Raw genomic sequence first — 23,412 nt, 5'->3', positions numbered from 1 at the left:
TTCTTTCAGGACGGCTGGTGTGAACCAAAACTTAAGTCGCCCTGCATAAAGAAAGAAAAAAAAAAAAAAAAAAAAGCAATGGGTGAGGAAAACAACAACAACAAAAAAGGTAGAAAAATTATAGGGCTCAAAAAGGAGCAAAAAAAAAAAAAAAATTAAAAAATAAAATCGTCAGGAGCAATAGGGGTCTGTCAGTAAGCCAGCAGCCGGATATCTCCACCATATACATACACCATTCCCGGGCTACACACGTCGGTCGCTTCTCTCCTGCGTCTCCTTCACCGGTAACGGTCACTCACCGTTATTCCTAGCGCGTTCACCTCCTTCCTCCCCGGCTCCTTCACGCTGCCGTTTGCCCTGACGTCACCACGCTGGGCGGTGCTTTCAGACGTACGAGCCGCAGGGGCTGCACTTTGCGAAAGATAACCGATGACGTCACCACGTCGCTCAGGTGGGAACGTGCGCGCAGGTGACTTCCGCCCGTTTCTTGTAGTGGAAGAGTGACTTCCGGCCGTTTTTTTGCACTGGAAGAGTGACTTCCGTTTGCATCCTTGTCAGAGGCTCTGGTGAGGAGGACACATGCCTCTGCTCTGTCCTCCCTGCCTGTTTCCATAGCAGCCGTTTCCAGACTTTTAGTTTTATACTTTTGTTTGACAAAATAACTAATAAAGCAAAAAAAAAAAAAATATATAGGCAGCTAATTTATTATCACCACGAATATGGCCGTAATCGGAAAGCTTACCCCCAAAATGGCGGCAAACGTGACCTGCAAAAGGGGGATTTATGCCCCAGTCCGTACTCTCCACAAGGGGGTTAAAATAAAATGAGGAAAACAATAGATTTTACACTATTAATGGCACAAAATGTTTTCTGTCAGATTTGTGGAATTGCTGAATCAGCCCCTAAAGACCCCAATGATACAGTTGACAGAGGGTCATGAAAAGCAAGAATGCATCCTCCTTAGGCTACTTTCACACTAGCGTCGTTTTGGAGAAAAAACGCATCCTGCAAAGTTGCCCACAAGATGCGTTTTTTTCTCCATAGACTTTCATTAGCGACGGATTGCCACACATTGCATCCGTCGTGCGACGGATGCGTCGTGTTTTGGCGGACCGTCGGCACAAAAAAACGCTACATGTAACTTTTTTTGTGCGTCGTGTTCGCCATTTCCGACCGCGCATGCGCGGCCGGAACTCCTCCCCCTCCGCCCCGGCCCTTACAGTGGGGCTGCTGGACATTGTAAAACTGCATCCGCTGCCCCCGTTGTGCTTTTACTTCACAGCATGCGTCGGTACGTCGGCCTGACACACTGCGGAGGGCCCGTACCGACGCTAGTGTGAAAGTAGCCTTACCAATCATGGCAGGTGCCGAGTGATCCTGATCATTTTACTGTGTCTCTGACATAGCTCAGCAGTGTCAGAGTGATCAGGGTCTGCACTCGCCCGACATTTGTCCTTCACTGTCGGTCCTTAGGCCGGTCCCATTTCTCAGCGATAGTCCTAGGAGTGCGCGCCTGTTACCATAGCTGTGAGTGTTAGCAGGCGGGTGGCGGCTTCCTTGTCACTTCTACGATCAGGGCTCTCAGACTCACCGGTGTTGTTCTCGGTCCTCCCCAGCTCAGCACTCCAGCCTCCATCTCCGGGTCCCACAGATCGTACAGTGACGCCATCAATGGAGAAGACCCTGTCACTCCTTGTGTCTCTCGTCCTGGTGGTTGTTGGGGCAGAGGACAAGCTTCCTCCACATGTTGAGCGCAGTAAGTTTTCTTACTATGCGGATAGGGAAAACTCGCCATACTGAGTATTACATAGTGAAGACCACTGATGACCTTCAAAAGCCGGCAGTGTCCATAGAGATCACAATATGGTGTAGAACGCCATTCACCCTTCAGCTTTGTCCTTCGGTCGGCCATCATCGCCACTGTACTGTGTTAGGGGTAATTAAAGTGCCACACGTGCCTTCTTCATATTTTGGCTCATGCACAGACCCCGGGTGGATCCTTTACTATGACGCCGTACAGGCCGAGTCAGATTCCTCTTCGGCAGAGCGATTTTCCACTTCCTGATTTCCCCGGTTTTCTCTCACCAAGTTCAAAGTCGTAATAAATCACCGGCATAAACGCAATAACCATGCCGCCGGTGTTGCACCCTTGTCACCGTTACCACATTGACTCCAAAAGGTAAGAACAGGGTCCCCAAGTCCATTGCTTGCTAGTCACATGTGGCCCACAGACTCCTGATGTGTGGCTTGTGGTGGTCTGCTCAACTGTACTGAGGGGCTCCCTGGGCATTAATAAATGGTAATCAGTACTCATGGGGCATTATTATTTTTTTAGGGGGGTACCTTGGCATTGTTAGTTGTTAAGGGTGTGTTATTGTATCGTAAGCAAGGACTCACGGGGCATTATTAGCACTTTATAAGGGGCAATATTACTAAAGCGGTGGATTTAAAGGGAATTATTATTTTTAAGGAGGCATTTAAGGTGCATTATTACATTATAAGGGTCACTCAGTCCATTACAACGTTTTATGGGGACAATCGTGGAATTCCTACTTTATAGGGGGGGGATTATTTTATTAAAAAGGACTAGAGAGGGGTGGACACCTGGATGTTCGGGTTCGGTCGAACAGTTACAAAAAGTTCGAGTACCAGAATAGGACGTGAACCCGGACCCAGACCCCATTGACATGAATGGGGGGCTCGAAGACCCAGTGCTGACCACGCTGTCATGTGCATGACAGAGAGGCAAACATCACTTGTGATCGTCGGTAAAATCATCACCGCCGGTCAGATAGCTGCGCTATAACGTTTACCTCCGGTCACCGATGTCAGCTGCAGGGGTTACTGCTCCCATCAGCCTATGCCTGCTGCCGATAATAACAGAGCAGGAGCTGCTGATGGGAGTAGTCATCAGTCAGCGCCTGTGCCGTAAATGAATAAAAAAAAAAACCGACATGGTCTGAGGGGGCATGCGAGTTATTGCTGTAACACATCATTAGTGGGCGCACGGGGCATTTTTACTTTGTAGGTTAAAATTTCCCTTGTGGCACAAAGGGGACTTACACAATTTATTGTTATAGAATGGGACTTCCAATGACTGATAACACCAAAGCTTTTTCTGTCGAACAGCAGCGAGGACTCAAACATACTTTTCAAGTTAGCACCCGAGCATGCTTAGATAACACCTTATCTGAGAACATTCGCTCGTCATCACTAATACTGAACTGATGTAAATCGATGAGCAAATCCTGCAAATGTGAACTATCCTCTACAATCCAAAACGTTTTTCAGTGGCCAAATGAAAAAGGTTTGTAAGGAAAGAGGGATTTGTGGGTTAGGTAAAGGATTTGTTGCTTAGGGTAGTGGCTACATCTTGTGTTACAGATGTGTCTCAGGTTTCTAAACACATAACTTGTCCTGTCACCCAATTTCCCCTTACTAGTTTTGGTGATGGATTGTAACTCCATTACGGCATATTATGCAGAATCTGGCAGACACATCTAGTTTTTTTGTATCATAATCCAAATTTCCTTCAGAATAGGCATGGCCGCCCAACCAGTCCAACAAGGTATTACGTCGTACAGACCGCCTCGGGTTTTAGTGTAGAGAATGTAGATATCTGCAACTAAAGGGAGTGTCAATTATTTCTACAACTTTCTGGTTCTAGTATGTAGAAAGAAAAAAAAAATAGATCATAATATTATTTTCTTTAAAGAATTCAGTATTGTGGCTCTAACGGAAGCTTTAAGAGACTGTCAGCTTCGCAGTGCAGGCATGTGGATGTCAGGTGAATGACATGACCACTAGACAGACACATGTTAGTGTCTGTCTTCAGGACATGACAGCAAAACCCTGTGTGTTTCTGCCAAAATTAACTCATGAATGTTTTATCGTCAGAATTAGAATGGTAAAATGTGGTAATAATTCTCATATGAGAACAAAAGGTGGCCAGGTGTCAGTATTACCTACGACGCGTTTCATGTTCTAAGATAAGAGCTGTATACAGTGTCTAAAAACGCATCAGTGGATCATGTTTTTACATTCTCATACATGTGTCAGTATAATCACTGATGTGCTTTACGTTCTAAGACCAGGGCTGGATACAGGATCTAAAACGCGTCAGTGGATCATGTTTTTACATTCACATACAGGTGTCAGTATAACCACTGACGCTTTTTATGTTCTAAGATCAGGGCTGTATACAGGATCTAAAAAGGGTCAGTGGATCATGTTTTTACATTCACATACAGGTGTCAGTATAACCACTGACGCGTTTTATGTTCTAAGAAAAGGGCTGGATACAGGATCTAAAACGCGTCAGTGGATCATGTTTTTACATTCTCATACAGGTTTCAGTATAACCACTGACGTGTTTTACGTTCTAAGATCAGGGCTGTATACAGTGTATAAAACGCATTAGTGGATCATGTTTTTACATTCACATACAGGTGTCAGTATAACCACTGACGCGTTTTACGTTCTAAGACCAGGGCTGTATACAGGATCTAAAACGCGTCAGTGGATCATGTTTTTACATTCACATACAGGTGTCAGTATAACCACTGACATGTTTTACGTTCTAAGATCAGGGCTGTATACAGTGTTTAAAACGCATTAGTGGATCATGTTTTTACATTCACATACAGCTTTCAGTATTACCACTGACGTGTTTTACGTTCTAAGACCAGGGCTGGAGACAGGATCTAAAACGCGTCAGTGGATCATGTTTTTACATTCATACACAAGTGTCAGTATTACCACTGACGCGTTTTACATTCTAAGATCAGGGCTGTATACAAGGTATAAAACGCGTCAGTGGGCCATTCACATAAAGCTCAAGTGTCCTCCTATAAGGTTGCAGTGTGGATGCTCAGTCACTGCTCCATACTATGTCCACCTTGGCAGGTGGTTGCTACACCTCCTCCCCTGGTCTAATATTTATGACCTATCCTGTGCTATTGATTGGAAACCTTTGGTAATGTGTTCTTTTCACCATGTTGTCCTCTATAGTTAGGAATAACAGGCACACATTTACAACACAAGCATGCCCAGTGTCTGGAACAGCTGGATGTCCTCAGTAATCTCAATGGACATCTATCTGCTATTGAGAGAAGCAACAGCCCTCAGGGCAGCTGCTTGCTTGTGTTTTGTAAACCACAGATAAAGAAATTAATGCGAATATACCATCTCTGATATGTGAGCAGGAGTCAGACTGGTGTCTGTGAAGGCAACTTGATCTCATTTGATAGATAAATTGTAGTCTAATGCCCGAACATTGCTCCAAAGTGCCGAAGACTAGGTGTCTCCTTTTTGCAAATCTTGCTGTCCACTGCCTGTTGTCAAGTATAATCCACATCCATCAGTAGAGACAAGACGGATTTCAGGAAGTGAGGACAAGTCTAGTCTCTCCTCCTGCTCTCCTGTCTGTCAAGCTGCACATAGGCTACGTTCACATTAGCGTTTCGCTAATGTGCGTCGCTGTTGCGTCGGCGACGCAGCGGCGACGCGCCCCTATGTTTAACATGGGGGACGCAAGCGTTTTTTTGGTAGCGTTTTCCGACATGTGCGCCGTTTTCGACGCTAGCGTCGGACGCAAGAAAATGCAACAAGTTGCATTTTTCGTGCGTCCGATTTTCGTCAAAAAACGACGCACGCGTCGCAAAACACAGCGTTTTTGCGCGCGTTTTTGGTGCGTCGCGCGTTGCGTCGCCGACGCACCGGCGCGCAACGCTAATGTGAACGTAGCCATAGGCACAACAAAGAGGTGGCCTTTCAGTTCTGATCATGCAAGCCGTCGGACAATAGCATGTGAAGTAAATGATGGGTAACATAGTAACATAGTTAGTAAGGCCGAAAAAAGACATTTGTCCATCCAGTTCAGCCTATATTCCATCATAATAAATCCCCAGATCTACGTCCTTCTACAGAACCTAATAATTGTATGATACAATATTGTTCTGCTCCAGGAAGACATCCAGGCCTCTCTTGAACCCCTCGACTGAGTTCGCCATCACCACCTCCTCAGGCAAGCAATTCCAGATTCTCACTGCCCTAACAGTAAAGAATCCTCTTCTATGTTGGTGGAAAAACCTTCTCTCCTCCAGACGCAAAGAATGCCCCCTTGTGCCCGTCACCTTCCTTGGTATAAACAGATCCTCAGCGAGATATTTGTATTGTCCCCTTATATACTTATACATGGTTATTAGATCGCCCCTCAGTCGTCTTTTTTCTAGACTAAATAATCCTAATTTCGCTAATCTATCTGGGTATTGTAGTTCTCCCATCCCCTTTATTAATTTTGTTGCCCTCCTTTGTACTCTCTCTAGTTCCATTATATCCTTCCTGAGCACCGGTGCCCAAAACTGGACACAGTACTCCATGTGCGGTCTAACTAGGGATTTGTACAGAGGCAGTATAATGCTCTCATCATGTGTATCCAGACCTCTTTTAATGCACCCCATGATCCTGTTTGCCTTGGCAGCTGCTGCCTGGCACTGGCTGCTCCAGGTAAGTTTATCATTAACTAGGATCCCCAAGTCCTTCTCCCTGTCAGATTTACCCAGTGGTTTCCCGTTCAGTGTGTAATGGTGATATTGATTCCCTCTTCCCATGTGTATAACCTTACATTTATCATTGTTAAACCTCATCTGCCACCTTTCAGCCCAAGTTTCCAACTTAGTAGGGTAGTGAGGGAACGTTCCAGCAGCTATAGTGCTGGCAGAATAAAGGTAACAAGGAACCATCCTTTTTGAGAAATAGTGTATGGTGAGTTGCAGAGCTTGAAAATCAAGAGTTTCTGATCATATTAAACTGGTATGTGCACCAAAAGTAGTTTGTGACTTGTTTTAGGAAATGAGGGCAGCAAGGTCGTGTTTCTCTACAGGTTTGGTGTGAAACCTTAGCCAACATGATAATACAGTAGCAGTCTGGACTAATAACACAGATCCACTTACTTGTTCCCGTACCTTCTAGATTATGCTGTTCATTCTATGGGCAGCATGGTGGCTCAGTGGTTAGCACTGTTGCTTTGCTGCGCTGAGGTCCTGGGTACAAATCCACCAAGGACAACATCTGCAAGGAGTTTGTATCCTCCCACCCATGATTGCATGGATTTCCTTCCAGTTCTCTTATACCTGTAGGACCAGGGCCGCCATCAGGGCATTATTGCCTTTACTGGTGTATGTGGCCCGGACCGGGCCCCAGGGGGGCGCAAACGGACTATATGAAGGGCTGCACAATTAGGCGACTCTGGGGCCACTGCCCTTTCACAGAGCATTGTCCTATCCACTTGCACAGAGAGTTGGCCGGACAGGGATGTATCTTACACGCTTTAGCAATATACACTTTCACGTCTTAAGTCGGCCATACACGTTTGACCGGCAGCAATCTCGGACCAGCACTCCCTTAGGCCTTATTCATCCAGTTTTTGTGTATGAGTGCTATCCATGTTTTTCACAGACAGAACTGGTATCTCTGATGGTCAGTGGAGCCATTCACACTTCCATTTTTTTTCCTCGGACCGAGTGATCCGCAAAAAATATCAGAGACGTCCAATTTTGATCCAAGGGTTGGATCAAAATCGGCAATGCAAATCAACTGGTACGAAGCGCACTCGGATCTGTATTTTCTCTTAGAGAGCCCCGCCAGACATCACTGGCAGCAGCTTATTTCTGGGAAAACTAAAGAATTGGCAGTTGGAATTTGGACATTCCAGACCCTATTCCCTCCGACAATAAGTTGTCCGTGGCTCCCGGCTGAACCCATAGATATCGGCGGGCTCAGCCAACATTCGTTAAATGCATATGAGGGCTTTAGGCTCAATAAAATATTAGAAACACAAATATTTTATTTTAGAGGGAAGTGTCCGTCCACCCTATATGAAGATATATGTCATATGAGGTTTTTCTACGAGCCTAAGTAGGGTGATAGTATAGAATTTTCTTCCATCGTTCACGGTTCTTGGCCAACGAGTTATTTTTCGAACACCAGAGATGTTAACAGCAACATTTTCACCATCATTTGTTTATCTTTTTGTTTTCAGGAATCTACTGTGAAACCTGTTTAGCAACTGTGCAAGGTACGTACTCTCACCACCCGTCTCACGTACCACCATTTATGGCCAGGCGCTAATCACATCGTCTTTTATGGGCTTCCTTGACTTGTCTTTCAGAGCTGAAGAAAGCAGTCAAGGTGCACACTGCAGAGCTTAGGAGGACAAAGATCAGAGGCGAAATGATCGAGTTGTGCAAGAGTCTCACGTTTGAACAAAAGTATTTAGCCGAGGCGAGGACTGGTTGTAAGCATTTGATAGGTAGGTGTTCATTACGGGCTGGACAAGCACATTCAAGCAGTATGAACCGCAGGTAAAAGTGCAGAGGCCACAGAAGAAACCACGAGGAACCAATTTTATGAATCCGTAGGAACGTAGACACAAGACAAAAGTAGTAATTGCCACTGGGTGTATTAAAAAAACCCTAAAAGAACTTCTGATCTAGCACCAGTGCTCTTTTTTCCCAGTTAAAGGGGCCCTAAGCTACAAATTTGCCAACGCTATGTGACTGCAGACTTGTGAATTCCCACATTGTGTGCACTGCAAGCTATAAGGATTCTCTGGTGCCAGAAGCAGGCAGTCTTTGACCGCAAGTTTGTGATTTGCATAATTTCGGCCACATCCCAACTAGACTGTATCCAGTCTCGCACACTACCCTTACATAGAGCGAGGCTGGATACAGTCTAGTCGGCATGTGACCACAATTATGCAAATCACTCTTTCTGCAACAGCAAAGGTGAATCCTCACAGTGTGCAGTGCGACCAATGTGAGTATTCACAAGGCTGCAGTCACCGAGTGACTGCTGACTTGCAGCTTAAGACCGAACAACCCCTTTAGGAATGGAATGACAGGACGAATGCCGGGGCGTCCCCTCTTGCCTTATCTCCTGAGTTAGCCCTCTGTCTGTTCACTTCCCCCACCTAAGGAAGAGAGGCACTACTGTGCACCTTAGTACACCAACCCGACAAACAAAGGTTAACAAAAAGCTCCAGGCATGCAAAATGTTCACTCACATGTAACAGAGGAATGCATCGGGGCATGGAGGTAGGGAAATAAACCAAAATAGAGAAGGCTAAGAAATTACCACACATACAAATCAAACAACAGTCACTGATAACTCCTCCAACTCTCATCATATAAACTCCTCTCCCTCCATTAGCCATGCAGCAAATGCTAGCTCTGACAAGGATTTGGAACAGAGCACAGATTATAAAAAGGAAAGGAGTGGCTAACCGAGCACAGGGATTTCTAACATGGCCGATTGCCAGAAGACATAAACACATTTAAAATGAAGGAGAAGTGCTTCTTTTCGGCGCCCGAGTAGGAACAATCAGACGCTGCAGTGTTTTGGCTCCACACTGTCGCGATAACCCTGTAACATTTCTGCTTCGTTGAAATAACAAAAACAAGAAGTTCAGCCATACTGGTTGTCACTATTTCATTAGTTTAGTAAAATCTGATGGTAAAACTGATACCCGGTCATAATGTTTGATAAATCATTAAGTGTCGGTTTTACCAAAATACAAATTATTATTTTTTTTTAAATATATAAAATATTTAACGTCCTAAAAACAGCTGTACTTGACATCCCCGATTTTTTATATATCCCCCAATTTATGTTTTCCCATCTCATTGCTAAGCCTCTCTTACGGTGTGTGCCTACAACAGATGTCTATGAGGATAAATTTGAAGAAACTTTCTTAAAAGAAAAGGAAGACGCATTTGAAGCCAATTTATGTTACCTTCATACCAGAGCATGCATCGGGGTGAAAAGAAACTCCTTTCAGGCAAGTGAAACCTCGCTGACTACGAACATTGATATTCAATAATCCTCCGTTATCATCAGCCCTTAGAGAGAGTGTGTCAGCACAAAATGACTCTTGGTGCACCATCGGGATTGCCGAACCGTTCAGTGCACCTTCCCACCTACTTGGTTTCCATCTATCTCCAATCAAGTAAGAGGAGGGTGGAAATAATTGCAAAATAAGTAGGTGGGAAAATACACTGAACTGTTCCAGCAGGTCAAGTGTGTAGTAAGCACATGTGCTTGGTTTGAACAGTCATTTCTTTTCTGACCGGTTCCCTTTTCTTTCATAAGCCAGTCAGAGATGTTAAGGGTCATGGCTCACTTTTAGGTATAATCTACGACAAATCATAAATAACTTTGCAATAACCTTGTTCTGTTTATCTTCTACTAGTTGTAAATGTTGTCATATCATACATTCTCATCTAGGACTGTAATCGGGTTGAGCTGTTTTGCAGAGTGGCTTCCAACTCCTAGTGTTATATACCTATAATGTGATCTAAAATGTTTTTAGAATTAATCAAACTTTTTTCTTCTGCAACTTCCATGCTTTACAGAACACTGCAAGCAGCTTAATGCTGTTCAGTGTCAATTCTAACAGCTGGATCCCCGCTAAGACAGTCGCCGGTTTCTCCTTTTCCTCTTCGGTTTGCCGATCTAAACTCAAATCTAATAATATAACTTCTAATGTGAGTTTGGTTAATTTTACCATTCCGGAGAAGTGAGGGGCTAATCCATAAAGGAACTGTCAGGACTGACACTGAATGGAATCGAGCAGCTTGCAGTGTAATGTAATACGTGCAAGCTGTAAAACAAATAATCAGTTGAGGGATGGGGAATCCAGTAGGGCAGAGTTCCTAAAACAGTAAGTATTGAACACATGCTTATGACTGTGCAGTAGGTGTCTGGGCTACCGCGACAGAGAGGTTCCAGAGAACCGCAGCGCTCTGGGCCTCGTTCACACACAGTGAACAGAAGCTCTTCACCTGTATTCTGACCTGGCTGCTTTGTGCCAGCAGTGCAGGAGTTAACCTTATTGCTGAGTTGCCAAGAGCTGGGTCTCTCACAGCTGAAGTGGATTTTGTAATCTGATCCTCTATATAGACCCAGTCCTGACTTCAGCTATTGTCAGTGATCAGTTCTACTGCCTGGCTTGGAGGTTGAAGGAGCGTGGTGTTGGTGTTGGAGGTTTATCTACAGAGATTGGTGTCTGCTGTTTTGGTTGCATGTTAAACCTGTTTTCCTTCCTAAGTTTATTCCTTCTCTGTGTTTCCTCTGTGGTTGTGAGCATTTGGTGAGTTTGAGACTTTTAGTTACCTTGTCTGTATACCCTGTTATTTGTTGTATTATTACACTGGTGCAGTCCACCTCCTTTGGGGTGAGATGGGGCCACTGATAGGGCCTGCACAGGAGACAGGGATACGCTGGCGTCTCAGGTCTCCTAACCATCATAGGTACCCCTGAGATAAGGGAAAGCCAGGGCCCCATTATAGTGGTAGGGACAGGTGCGGGTCCCAGTACGCCGTCCTGCCCCTTTACCGCCGCTTACGGCGTGACAGTAGGGACATGTATGCTATGCAACATGCTGCGGAATATGTTGTAATAATTTCAGCACAGTTCAGTACTATGCCATATTAGTACTGAATCACATTGGAAGTGAAGGCCTCTATAAAAATTAGAGACAAGATGGCTGAACCTGTACATTTCAGCAGGATTGGCTGACCATATTATGTGTATTGGGGTCTCACACTTCACTCGTCAATTGATGTTGGAGGTTATACGGGTTGGAATATCTCATTTTAACACTTGATCCTTTTGTTCTTGGGGAAAATACACCGCTCCAGAGGCATAGGGCAGCAATTACTTACATTTTCAGACTGAAAAAGAGTCTGCCTGCACAACAGCGATGGATTCCAAGTAGTTACCAGTAGAATTAAAGGGGGTTTTCAAGACTCAGAAGGGAATAACCTCTCCCATATTAAATAACGCCCTTTAGGCTATCAAATTTTAGGAACCTTTTAAAACTAGAAGATACATTGGTAAAACAATGGGGCTAACGTGGACAAGACATGCATTGTGTTACAATAAATTATTTTTTTTAGCTTTTATTGTATGCGAGATGGCTCATGAAAGAGGTTTCCACTTCTGACTGTACCTGTTTACACAAGTGAATGTACTGATGACCATGTGATAATTTTTGGCAATTGCAGAAGATGCGATCAACGCCAAATTAGCAAATTATTCCCTCCCTCGTTGCGCACTTTTACACTGGACAATGATTGTTTCCCCAAACTCTCCATTGTGTAATAGTAGCAGTTAGTATGACAGAAGGGCTAATTAGCAGCAACCACTATTAGTAATCTGTAAAGACAACAGAAAGTGATAGGATTAGCGATCTGTACGGTGACGTCTCTATGTAATCCTATCTTTCTCAGCTTTCAGTTCCAGTTTGCTTAAAATATATGATTAAAACCTAATTAGTGGAATTATCTTCACTGGTGTGGTAGCATGGGAAATGATGATCACTATCATGTGCCTCACCCCCTAAAATATCTTAAGGCCCCCATACATGTTGATGGGTGAACCGGCCAATCTAGGCAGGTTTGGCCGACAATCTATTCTGTATGGGGGTCCCAGCCGATGACAATGACGGATTTTGAACTGTTGATCCTTTTGTTCTCTGACAGATAAGCCGCAGCCAGAGGTGTCAACAGGGCGCGCGCTCTTGTGTATGGGAGAGTAGCGCAGAATAGCTGCCACCTGAACGATCGGGTGAACCATTGTTTAGTCGACAACTGTCCAAAGTGTATTGAGGGCTTCAGATGGGGGAAAAGAAGGACCAAGGTCTGATTCTAAAACCTGCCTATTGAAAGCTATATAAATGCACAGCCCTAAAAAGAGTGATCCATGCCGCTGTATGTACAAAGTACAAAAAACCGAAGCAACACCAAATAAATGAACTAGGACACGTGTTGAGATCAGTGTAATGCACTGATCTCAACACGGCCGGCCGGCTCAGAAAAGGTACAGCGCGCCAGCTCCCAGTGATCAATTGTACTGGTGTCTTTCAGCTGCCAGTATATTTGAAGCGCTGACCGCCGGGTCAGCGACATGTCAGCAGAGTGAGCAGGTCATGTGATCCCGCTGCTGACATCATTCGCCGATGCTGCAGAGGTGCATACATCGGTGGTAAGGGGGTGATAGGGAGAAGAAATGAAATTTGAGGACACAGTTTGGGGGCGGTGAGGGAGATGAAATAAGATTTGAGGACAATTTGGGGGGGGGGGGGGGGAGAAATAAGATTTGAGGACTGTTTGGGGAATGAGAGAGGGATGGTTGCGGACACAATATGGTGAGTGGGGGGATGGGTGTGGACACAGTATGAGGAGCAAGGGGAAGAATGTATGCGGACAGTATAAGGAGTGAGGGTGATGGGATGGGTGCAGACACAGTATGGGGAATCGGGGGGGAGGTATGAGGCAGTATGAAGCGTGAGGGGGGTAAATGGTAGACAGCCGCCAATTATGCAGCAGCGGGGACTCGAACATATTTTTCGAGCACACCGAAGACACTCAGCACACGAGCATGCTCGGATATCACCTTATCCGAGCACATTCATTTAGCACTAGTACCTACGCATTACACATATCAATATGTGTTCCAGCTCCTTTCTTTGGCATCCCTCAATACATGTAGAACATATGTCCTAATCTGGTTGGTGTTCTTTAGCGCCATACGCTTCCACATCGGGAGAGGAGAGACATTACAGAGGTGTAATTTGCCGGTTGCTTGCCACGTATCAGGCATGTATGCTACATTAATAAAACAGGTGCATGGTACTTTCGGACTTGCACAAGAGATGACAAATTCCCGACGAATGCCACAACAGTAGCCACTCCTCACCAATGTGGAAGTAAGAGGAGCTATTCTTCCTGTCAAATATGATCGAGGAAGCCTCCAAGGCATTTGTGCACATAGTCTTAGGCTTTATGCTCGTCTTCAAACGTTCATTCAAAATAAGATGCTCCATTGAAGATCTTATTGTTGTCTCCTAGAATCGCCTCTTGGGATAACCAGGTGCCCAATAAAAACACCATGAAGTGGGGAGCATGGAGCAATATCTGGAGAATAGACCCCCAATATCAGATTGGTGTAATGTCCTATTGGCCCCTGTAACACTTGTACAACTACATAGAGATCTGCCTCTCTCCAACTACAGCCATAGTCTTGTTTGAAAGCAAGAAATCAAGTTTCTGTTTTGACTTGTAGCTTTCGCAGACTTTCTTTTTTTTTTTTTTTGCACCAAATTAAATCAAAATTGTTCATGTGATTCATGAATTTTGTACAAAGCCCCAAATTACCTTTTCTTCTGTCTTTAACTGGTTTTAATACTTTTTAGTGGGAAAAATGTGCCCGTTTTGAAAAAGTTGCAAAAGAATAATGTGCCAGATTAACTGCAGTATATAAAATTCCTCCAGGAATCAAATTGAGTAGAGGTTGCGCCAAATACTGTGGCGTTTTGGAAAAGTCACATTTCGTGAATCAGTCTAAAACATCTGGAAACGACCTAAGAATCAGAAAGCAAAGTAAACAAAAACCTTAAAAAATGAGAAAATCATTTGATAAATTTGTCGTAAACCATAAAGTCATAAAAGTCACCAATTTAGAGGTATTCACTGCAAAGTACTGGTGGAAATGCAATGATAAATTGGACCCTTATAGCATATTCTTTGCGTAAATATCCCTTTATGGAACCCTTTAATAACCTTATTATGTATTATTTCACCCATTGCTACCCCAAATATTCCAATCAGAGACAGGTTTTTAACAGTTTTGTACTTTATAGAAGGAAAATTTCATATTAGAGCGTTTGAGGTTGACCAGATGGGGTCTTGTTTTCAGCTTGCTTTCTGGCAACCTCTATAGAATGGGAGAATCTAAGATGAAATGGTTTTTTTTTGTCATTTCCGGAACAGAATCAGAAATACGAAGATGGGATAATTGAGGAGTTTATCAAAAATCATGGAGACGAAGTCCGTCAAGCCAAGCCAATGGCCGCAGATGGAAGAGAAAATCTCAAAAACACAAAGGATGAATCCTAAGACTATTCAAAAGCTTATGATCTATTGCCTTACAACACGTTGTAAAAGAAATAAAAACGGACCATATGACCCATATCGACCCATCCCTATCCTGACTATACACTACCACTTTTTAGGTAATGCTCCGGTCAAAAACTAACATTTAAGAGCTCCGATCGCTGCAGTTTGTTATATGCTGATGCTGGCTGTTTAACAACTCTGCTGGGTAAGGTGCAGGCTCAGCTGCTGAGTCCACACCAAAAACCTGCAGCTGGTGTGTGAAGTAGAGGCACATAATTTGAGGAAAGCGTTAAAAGGCCCAATACTGACCCCTAGGATTTCCAACCCCCAATATTTGGCAAATGAGATCCAGTTTTCTTCCTCTGTGAAGTAGCGATTTGTTTAAATTTGTAAAAACTATAACTTCCAGGTGAAAAATAAAGTCTCATCAAGTATATGACTCAAGTTGGTGGGCTCTCCTACTGGCTAGAATATTTGAATAATGGAGTGTTATAACAGCTGGTTGACCAATCTATGGAAAGTGTCAGGGGCATGACGAGCGATTCGTACAGTCCAAATGGGGTAGTGAAGGCGGACCTCGCCTGTGCCTCCTTGGACATAGGAATCTGCCAGTAACCCCGACCCACGTCAATGATGGTCAAATAACTGGTCCCAGCTAAGTGATCCAGCTGCTCATCAATGTGTGGCATTGGGTATGCTTCAGGGGCTGGGATGGCATTTAGCCTCCTGTAGTCCACGCAGAATTGGGTTGTGGGTGACATGAACTTGATACCAGGTGCTGCACCTGCATTTTCTTACAGAGGACCTGCATTAAACGAGACATGAACTGATACGTAAGAATCTCCCTGGGAAATCCTACTTGAGAGAATATATCCAAAAGGGCATCTGCATCCTTATCAGCCATAACTGAGGACATAGACTGCCTCCAGGTACCATAGTAAGGATTAAATGTTTTCCAGAGGTGGGGGATGGCCAGCGGCCCAACGATGTCCACAGTAATCCTCTGGAAAAGCTCCTCAATCACCACCAAAGGACTCATGGGAATTTAAGGGCAGGCCCAGACTTCCCCCCATCCTCCCCCCCCTTTGATATGTGATATAGGAGCAACAGTAGTTGGCAACATTTGTCCCCATTTTTGGCCAATAGAATTGTTGGGACAGCTGGGCCCCAAAGTGTCCACCTTGCGGGATCTCTTGGGCAATCCGCAGCAATTCCTCCCTAAACAGATAAGCCACGACCAGTTTTCTCTCTCTCAGCCACAGGGGGTTACAGGGAACGGTCTAACGGTACAACCTCCCCAGGTCCCAGGATGTCCTCTCCTTTTCGGACTCAGATGGGCTTCTCTGAGAGGTCCCGCAATGCCTCTAGACTGGCATCTGGGTGCAGAACCACCTGGAACTTCTGACTAGAAGCAGCCAGAAGTGACATTAAGGCCCCAACCTCACTTGAACACTCTGGGACCGTAACTGGTTCGGCTACCATGCTGAGAGGGTCCAGAATTCAGAGCATTACCAACATTCTGTGCACTCTGACTATGGGTGACAATGGCTGTGTAGGTTCTTCAGGGGGATTAACACCCTCCCCTCATTCTGACTGGCTGTGGCCACCAATTTCCCATCCTCCCCTAATACCTCAAGAGCAGTACTAATCATGGGGCAGCTACCACTGGCCATGTCACTGTCCACTGTAATACTGACCAGCTCCATGGGACCACCTTCTCCATGGTCCTGGTGCCTGTCCATCACCCTTAGCACTAATTCTCATACATTTGAGGGGATCCTCAGCAGCCTCACCCTGCAGTGTGACATGGCTGAGTTCTCCTGTACAATGAAACATATCCTCATCACGTATAACTGACATCCATGTTATCGACATTTGAATAACATGAAGTACCAGATCTGGGAGGGTTGTCAGAGACATATTGAGCAGCCAACTGTCCCACATCAGTCCCCATTAAAACGTACGGGGAGGTTCTCGGACCCCCCCTTAACCTCCTTTTGACATACATCTCAATCTAGGAAAACCTGGGCCATCGCCAAAGACCGGTGAACACCCCCAACGGGTCTTCCCAGGGATAGATCTTTGGATCAAATTCTGGGCGGATGTGGGTTCTTTCTGCACTGGTCCTTAAGTGCCACAGCGACAATATCACCCATAGTAACTGACACAAATTGTCACAGACCCTTCCAACCATCCCTCCCACAAGAAAACAGCTGCATTAAACCCTTGGTTCTTCTTCTGTATTTACAGGCAGGTGGCACTAATATCCAAGAAGGCTGAAGTTAAAGCACCGGCGGGCGTCAGATGCAGGCAATGTGTAGGAATGTGGGGAGAGACCACACCCCCCCATCCCACCCAAGGACCGGCTGGCGGTGGCATTAGGGTCGGCTTACCTCTTTCTAGGTGGCGACAGCTGACTCCCGCATGTCAGATGTATAGTTGGCCTCATAAGTATTGGCAGTCTGTGTGGCCTTGGCGGCATCCTTTAGCTCTCGGTCCATCACAAACTGTTGCACTTCCATAGGGAAAAGATGAAAAAATTTGGACCTTCACCATCAGGTCCTTGAACCGGACCCACTGCTCGAAGTTGTCTCCGAGCCCATCCACCACGTCACCGTAGCTGTTGTGAGGTCCACAGTGGAGGGTGCATAACTTGTTGCTGCACACTTCAGTGGTCGTCTGATATTTTCTTATCAGAGCCTGCTTGGTGGCCTCAATTTACATCTTGTTCTCGAGCAAGAGTGGTGAACACGTCCAGAGCTTTGCCTCATAGCCCTGGGGTTAAGTATTGAACCCACTGGTCATTGAAAAAGCAGTACTGTCTTCAGGCCTTTTCAAACCCCCTCAAAAATGTGTCCAGAGCAGCGTTCTTTTCCATGAACAAGGCAGCGTGGGAACCGCGGCTCTCTGACCAGGCGGGGAGGATTTCACTGCCGATCAGAAGCGGGGTTTGCCGCGCTGTCATGCACAAGACCGTGTGGCAAACACTGGATGTTAGGGCCCCCCATTCAAGTGAATGGGGTCCAGGTACTGTTCTGGTGCCCGAACCCAAACATCCAGGGGTCCGCCCATCTCTACTCATGAAAACTTATTAGCTTCAGGAGCTTTCAGCAGCCTCTGCAGACTGACAAAAAGGAAGTAATTAAAATAAAGGAATATTTCAACCCAACTTTAGTGTCCTTTAGTGAAAGGCCATGAGCCGAGGCACTGGTGACCGTGCGGCCAGAGATCTACGGAAACTATCTGGAATTAGTATGTTGATAGTCAGCTGGCATAAAAATGCAAAACCTACAGGAAGATTTAATAGTGAAAGGAAAACCTGTCAAGTCATTTTACCCCCTAAACTGCCCCTTAATCGCCCTACGGGGCATGAGTCGGATCCCAAACATTTTTCTGTAAAGCTGAACACCCGTCTTTTAATCTTCAGTCACCTATGTAAAACCCTGGCCTCCAGTAATGTGACTCTGTATCATTAGCTCAGTCACCATCTAATTCTAAAAGTCAATATCAAGCCATTAAATGAGCCTTGCCATTTGACTTTGGATAAAAAGCCAAACCAGAATCTCAATTTGCAGAATCGGGTTTCGGGGTGATGCCCCTCCTCAGTGCAATGCAGGAGATCAGATTTGGCTGTTTCTTCTTGTGGAGATTGACATGCCAGTGTAAGGAAACTTAAAGGCCATGTCATTCTCTGGAAAATTAAATATGCCTCTTCAAAAAGGAAGAGGATTTACTTCTGCACTTTACAGAAACATGTTAGGAATGCACATTACATGACCTGTAGGCAATGGGGGCGGGTTAGTAGGGCAAAAGACCCTTTTTAAAGGGCACAAGTACACACACAGTCATACAGGCTGAACATGTAAGTTCACATCATTCTGGATAGGGAAATGTATTTTAAGGCTCTCACAGAAGCAATTTGGGTAGTCACACCATAAAATACATTATTTTCTGAAAATACATTTTGGCCATGTAAAATAAATACATATGTAAATGAATATTCTTGATGCATAAAACAGATGACACTGGGGCAGTTACGTTGATGCTTTGTCTTGAATCATCTGGATGTGTCGGAGAAGCTGATCACAATAGACGGGGGTCCGGTGCTTGTGCTTCACGGCTTCGATCTCTTGCACCAACACCAATGGGTCCGTGACACTTGCTTCCATCAAAACGTCTGCAAGACAGAGGTCGCACACACGGATCTAATAACGGGCATGGGATTTTGATTCTTTCCTTTAAACTACGATCTTTGATTTTTCAGTCAAAATCATAAAAGGGGACGGTTACGTATCCCAAGCCTCAGAGTAAAGTGTGTATTCCTGGAAGCTGATCACTCCATAACGGCTCGTCAATAAATCACGAAGGCTGCGCTCGTTAGGATTTTACCTTTGATAGGTTGCTGCCACCTGGAGGCGCTTCACTGTTCCTACTGCTTTACCCGCACGTAGTGACAATGCAAAAAGGCAAGAAATAGAGCAATAATTAAGGTGATTACTTTTGTAAAAAAAAAAAAGTGCAAACCCACAATGCTAAAAACTACAAAAAGTCATGAGAATAGTGAGCTGATCCACTGCTTTGCAGCTCTTGCCAGTGACGAAGCTTCTCGCAGAGCTCCAGATAACTCATCATAGTCATCAGTCGGCACTGAGCAGGTTAACGGAGACTATTACGTGACATTTCGTAGTCGCCATGATCAATTGAGTGTATCTGACGAGCTGCCCAGATGATGGGTCTATTTTTCCCCCCTTATGCCATCGTGATTTATGGATGTAAACGACTCCGAGAAGGTCCATACATCATCCGCTGGCAGCACAGACAGGCAGCAATTTGTACAACAGATTAACATGGACCTGTCATCCGTCATAAACCTCGCCAATGTCCATCAGACACCACATGACCATGCTGAGAAACGGAAAAGAAAGCGGTGTACAGGAGCCAAATACATGATCTCTGCAAGGAGAAATGATGAGACTATGGGGGAGATTGTATGACGGGAGGCGATCCTAACAAAGTACTGGCGCCAACGTAACAAAAACGTGTGCTCTCGTCAAGGGACAGGGCGCCATTTACTAACTGCAAAAAATCTGCATCATGTTCGGTCTATACCAGCGTTCTCCATTCAGATAGATCCCAGAAACGTGGTCATGTGGCTTCATGTGAGGCTGGCTTACAGGGCACCTCGGCTACAGACATGGCACCTGTACTGTGTCCTACCCATAGGATCACGCGTCTCTGACCAGACCTTAGACTCACCTAGCACTGCAGCCTGGAGAGTGGCATCTGTGTCATCAAGATGCACAAGGAGGCAGCGGAACAGGAACTCAAGATGACCCCGATTTGTTGTCCTTTCGTACCGGTCGTCAGTGAATTTGAACCATACACTCAGGGTTTTAGCAGCGGTGATCCGCACTTCATCTGCAGCATCATCCAGACGCTTTACGATTTCTGTGAAGGACACAAGTCTGTAGGTGAAACATGATGGAGCACCGGGTGGTTGTCACCGCCTGGTTCTGAACGGATTGGGAAACTTTTATCCCTTACAAGGCGGCAAGGCAGGTTGGACGTCCGAATGCTGCACCATTCATTCTCTATGGGGCTGCAAGAAAAAGCTGGGCACCGCGCTTCCCAGTCCCAGTGGTGCGGGCACCGCGCTTCCCAGTCCCAGTGGTGCGGGCACCGCGCTTCCCAGTCCCAGTGGTGCGGGCACCGCGCTTCCCAGTCCCAGTGGTGCGGGCACCGCGCTTCCCAGTCCCAGTGGTGCGGGCACCGCGCTTCCCAGTCCCAGTGGTGCGGGCACCGCGCTTCCCAGTCCCAGTGGTGCGGGCACCGCGCTTCCCAGTCCCAGTGGTGCGGGCACCGCGATTCCCAGTCCCAGTGGTGAGGGCACCGCGATTCCCAGTCCCAGTGGTGAGGGCACCGCGATTCCCAGCCCCAGTGGTGAGGGCACAGCGCTTCACAGTCCCAGCGGTGCGGGCACCGCCACTACATTGACATTGTCGATCAGTGCACGACCCAGTGGTCGGACCCTCACATACCGACAAGTTATCACCTAGCCTTGGATAGGAGAACGTATTTTCTCAGGACAATCACTATGTGTGGGAATCTGTCAGCTGATGCCAACCCATAAACCCATAACACCGCTGAACAGGTCAAAGGGAACATAGTACAAAAATCTCCATTTTGGCTGGAGTAATCCAAGCATGTCTCGGAGAATTAGATTTTATGCGGCCGTGCACCATATCCTAATGAATCGTTATGTATCCGATGGATGTTCATTCAGTCAAGTGCACTGGGTTACGGGGGATGTGTATTCCCCCCACTTTTGATTGAACATCCTTCGAGAAGACATCTCCCACCTGGAGCAGAAGGGGATGGGTGCTTGGTAGGAGTTGGTCGTGATATTCCAAAGCTGGAAAAGTAACACAGTCATGTGTAATTCATTAACATAAGTGGTGAAACCGTTTTCTCAGGTTTGCTTGGATTATTGTAGCATATGTGGGGATTTTGGAATTTGTTTCCCCAAGATCTATTCAGTGGTGTTAAAGGGAATCTGTCAGTAGGATCAACCCTGCTCAATGGGTATGTAGGTCATCGGAAAGTGAATAAAATGACACCTTGATATCTGCGATCCGACATCTTATTCCAGATAAATCCACGTTTTCCTTGTATATAAATGAGCTGTTAAGATCTATGGGTTGGACATAGATCTCCCCGAGAATCTTGCATCCAGAGCTTATTTTAAATGAAAGGAGAGATACCAGTGTGAGACATGTAATGACTGACAGTCTGCTCCCCTGATCTCACTGCAGAGGTGTGTGATTATAATGAACACAATACAGCAGAATTGAACTTTGTCTCATTACAAACACATTTGCAGCAGTTGTCCTTTCATTGTGCAATAGCTTCCATATTACAGACGGCCAGTGTGAGGAAGGATGGAGCAGTACAGCAGATCTGACAGCACTGTGAGAGGATAACTTCCAATGTATTTGTAATGAAATAAGGTTCAACTCTGCTGTACTGTGTTGGATATAATTAGACACAGCTCTGCAGCAGAGATGGCAGTACTATGAGAGGACAACTGCTGCGGCAAATGTGTTTGTAATGAGACAAAACTCAGCACTGCTGTGTTAGTTATGATCTCACTGCAGAGCTGTATCTTATTATGAGAGCAAAGTGTCAGTCATCACATCTCTCACACTGGTAATGCCCCCTTTTCATTGAAAATAATCTCTGGAGGCAGATTCTCAGGAAGATCTACGTTTCGGTCCATATATCTTAAGAGCTCATTTACATATTTAGACATGTGGATTTCTCTGGAATTCTGGAATAAGACATAGGATTGCAGATATCAAAATTCTGTAAACTTTGCACATTGTGCAGAGCAACAGAGCAGGTTGGCTAATACAGGACAAACCCTAATTAATGGGTCCAGGGTGTTGAAAAAAAAGAAAAATGACACCCACTGACCGGCTTTTCGACAATCTTCCATATTCAGCACTATGACCCCCATTCTGCTGCTTGGATCAACACCTGGTGGGGGTGTCATGTGAGCGCTGCAGCCAATCCACTTAGAAGAAATTGGAATGCTGCAGCCGATCAATACCCACAGATGACGCCCCAACCCTGCTTATCCCAGTAGTTGACAACCCCTGTGATATACCGGGGTAAATCGCATTCAATTTATCTGCATGCAAGTGCGGCCCGCAGGCTCCGAGGAGGGTCTTCACAATACGACATGACACCAGGCGGCTCGTCTTCGAATCTTCTTCCAGAGTTGCGAGAATCTGGGGCATCAGGACGTCCTGTACCAGGAGAATCTGCAATTTATAGAGGGAGGGGACGCCGATAAATCCAGCTTGTCACTATAACAAATGGGCTTTGTGCTTTACTTCAATGTATTAAAGGGAATCGGTCAGTGGGTTTTTGCTATGTAATCTGAAGACAACATGCTGTAGGGGTTAAAACACAGATTTCAGCGATGCCTCTCTTATCAAGCTCCGTGGTTTTGTTTGCCTACAATGATCGTTTTAGAACCAGGAGCTCATCCTTGCTAGGACACAGCAGGACCTGCCTGATAGACTCCGCCCCTTCCTGTGATAGGCAGCTCACTGTGGACTTTGTAGCCTGGTGTGGGCGGAGTCTGCTTCCTCAGCTCTGCTGCATTGCTAAATCTAAAATCTCTGATAGTATCAGAACAGCGGCGCCCAGTAAACTAAGTGATACATCATTGGATTCAGCTTCTCTTCACCTACATCAGGCTGCTCTCAGATGAGGTAGCAAAAACCTGCTGACACGATTCCCTTTAACTGGCTGTCATGTCTAAAGTAGCAAAGAAAATAGAAATCTCATTATAATGCTTCTTTACCAGCGACACAATTACATATTCCTGAGGTTACATATTATGTAAAGGAGTATGTAAATCGTATTATTGCTGAGATAGATCAATGAC

The 23,412-nt window shown here is 45.4% G+C and overlaps 2 protein-coding genes across 3 annotated transcripts in view; both read right to left on the bottom strand.

Annotated features, from left to right (window-relative positions):
- Positions 1–9,824, bottom strand: part of SUN1 (Sad1 and UNC84 domain containing 1) — a 77,714-nt gene extending 67,890 nt beyond the window's left edge. Inside the window, exon 1 of the mRNA XM_069734258.1 lies at positions 9,802–9,824. Coding sequence (XP_069590359.1) covers positions 9,802–9,809 — 8 coding nt within the window. The 5' untranslated portion in view covers positions 9,810–9,824. The remainder of the gene's footprint in view (positions 1–9,801) is intronic.
- Positions 9,825–18,833: 9,009 nt separating this feature from the next.
- Positions 18,834–23,412, bottom strand: part of DNAAF5 (dynein axonemal assembly factor 5) — a 53,993-nt gene continuing 49,414 nt past the window's right edge. The window contains exons 11-14 of one of the 2 annotated variants that reach the window (XM_069734265.1): positions 22,624–22,780; positions 20,214–20,405; positions 19,347–19,389; positions 18,834–19,134 (exon numbers count right to left, since the gene is read on the bottom strand). In XM_069734265.1, the coding sequence (XP_069590366.1) occupies positions 19,041–19,134; positions 19,347–19,389; positions 20,214–20,405; positions 22,624–22,780 (486 nt within the window). In that variant the 3' untranslated portion in view covers positions 18,834–19,040. The remainder of the gene's footprint in view (positions 19,135–19,346; positions 19,390–20,213; positions 20,406–22,623; positions 22,781–23,412) is intronic. The other variant, XM_069734264.1, reaches the window with a different exon arrangement.

This window comes from Ranitomeya imitator, chromosome 7 (genome assembly GCF_032444005.1).
Source record: "Ranitomeya imitator isolate aRanImi1 chromosome 7, aRanImi1.pri, whole genome shotgun sequence".
Taxonomy (NCBI): domain Eukaryota; kingdom Metazoa; phylum Chordata; class Amphibia; order Anura; family Dendrobatidae; genus Ranitomeya; species Ranitomeya imitator.
This window is presented reverse-complemented; position numbering and strand designations above follow the sequence as displayed.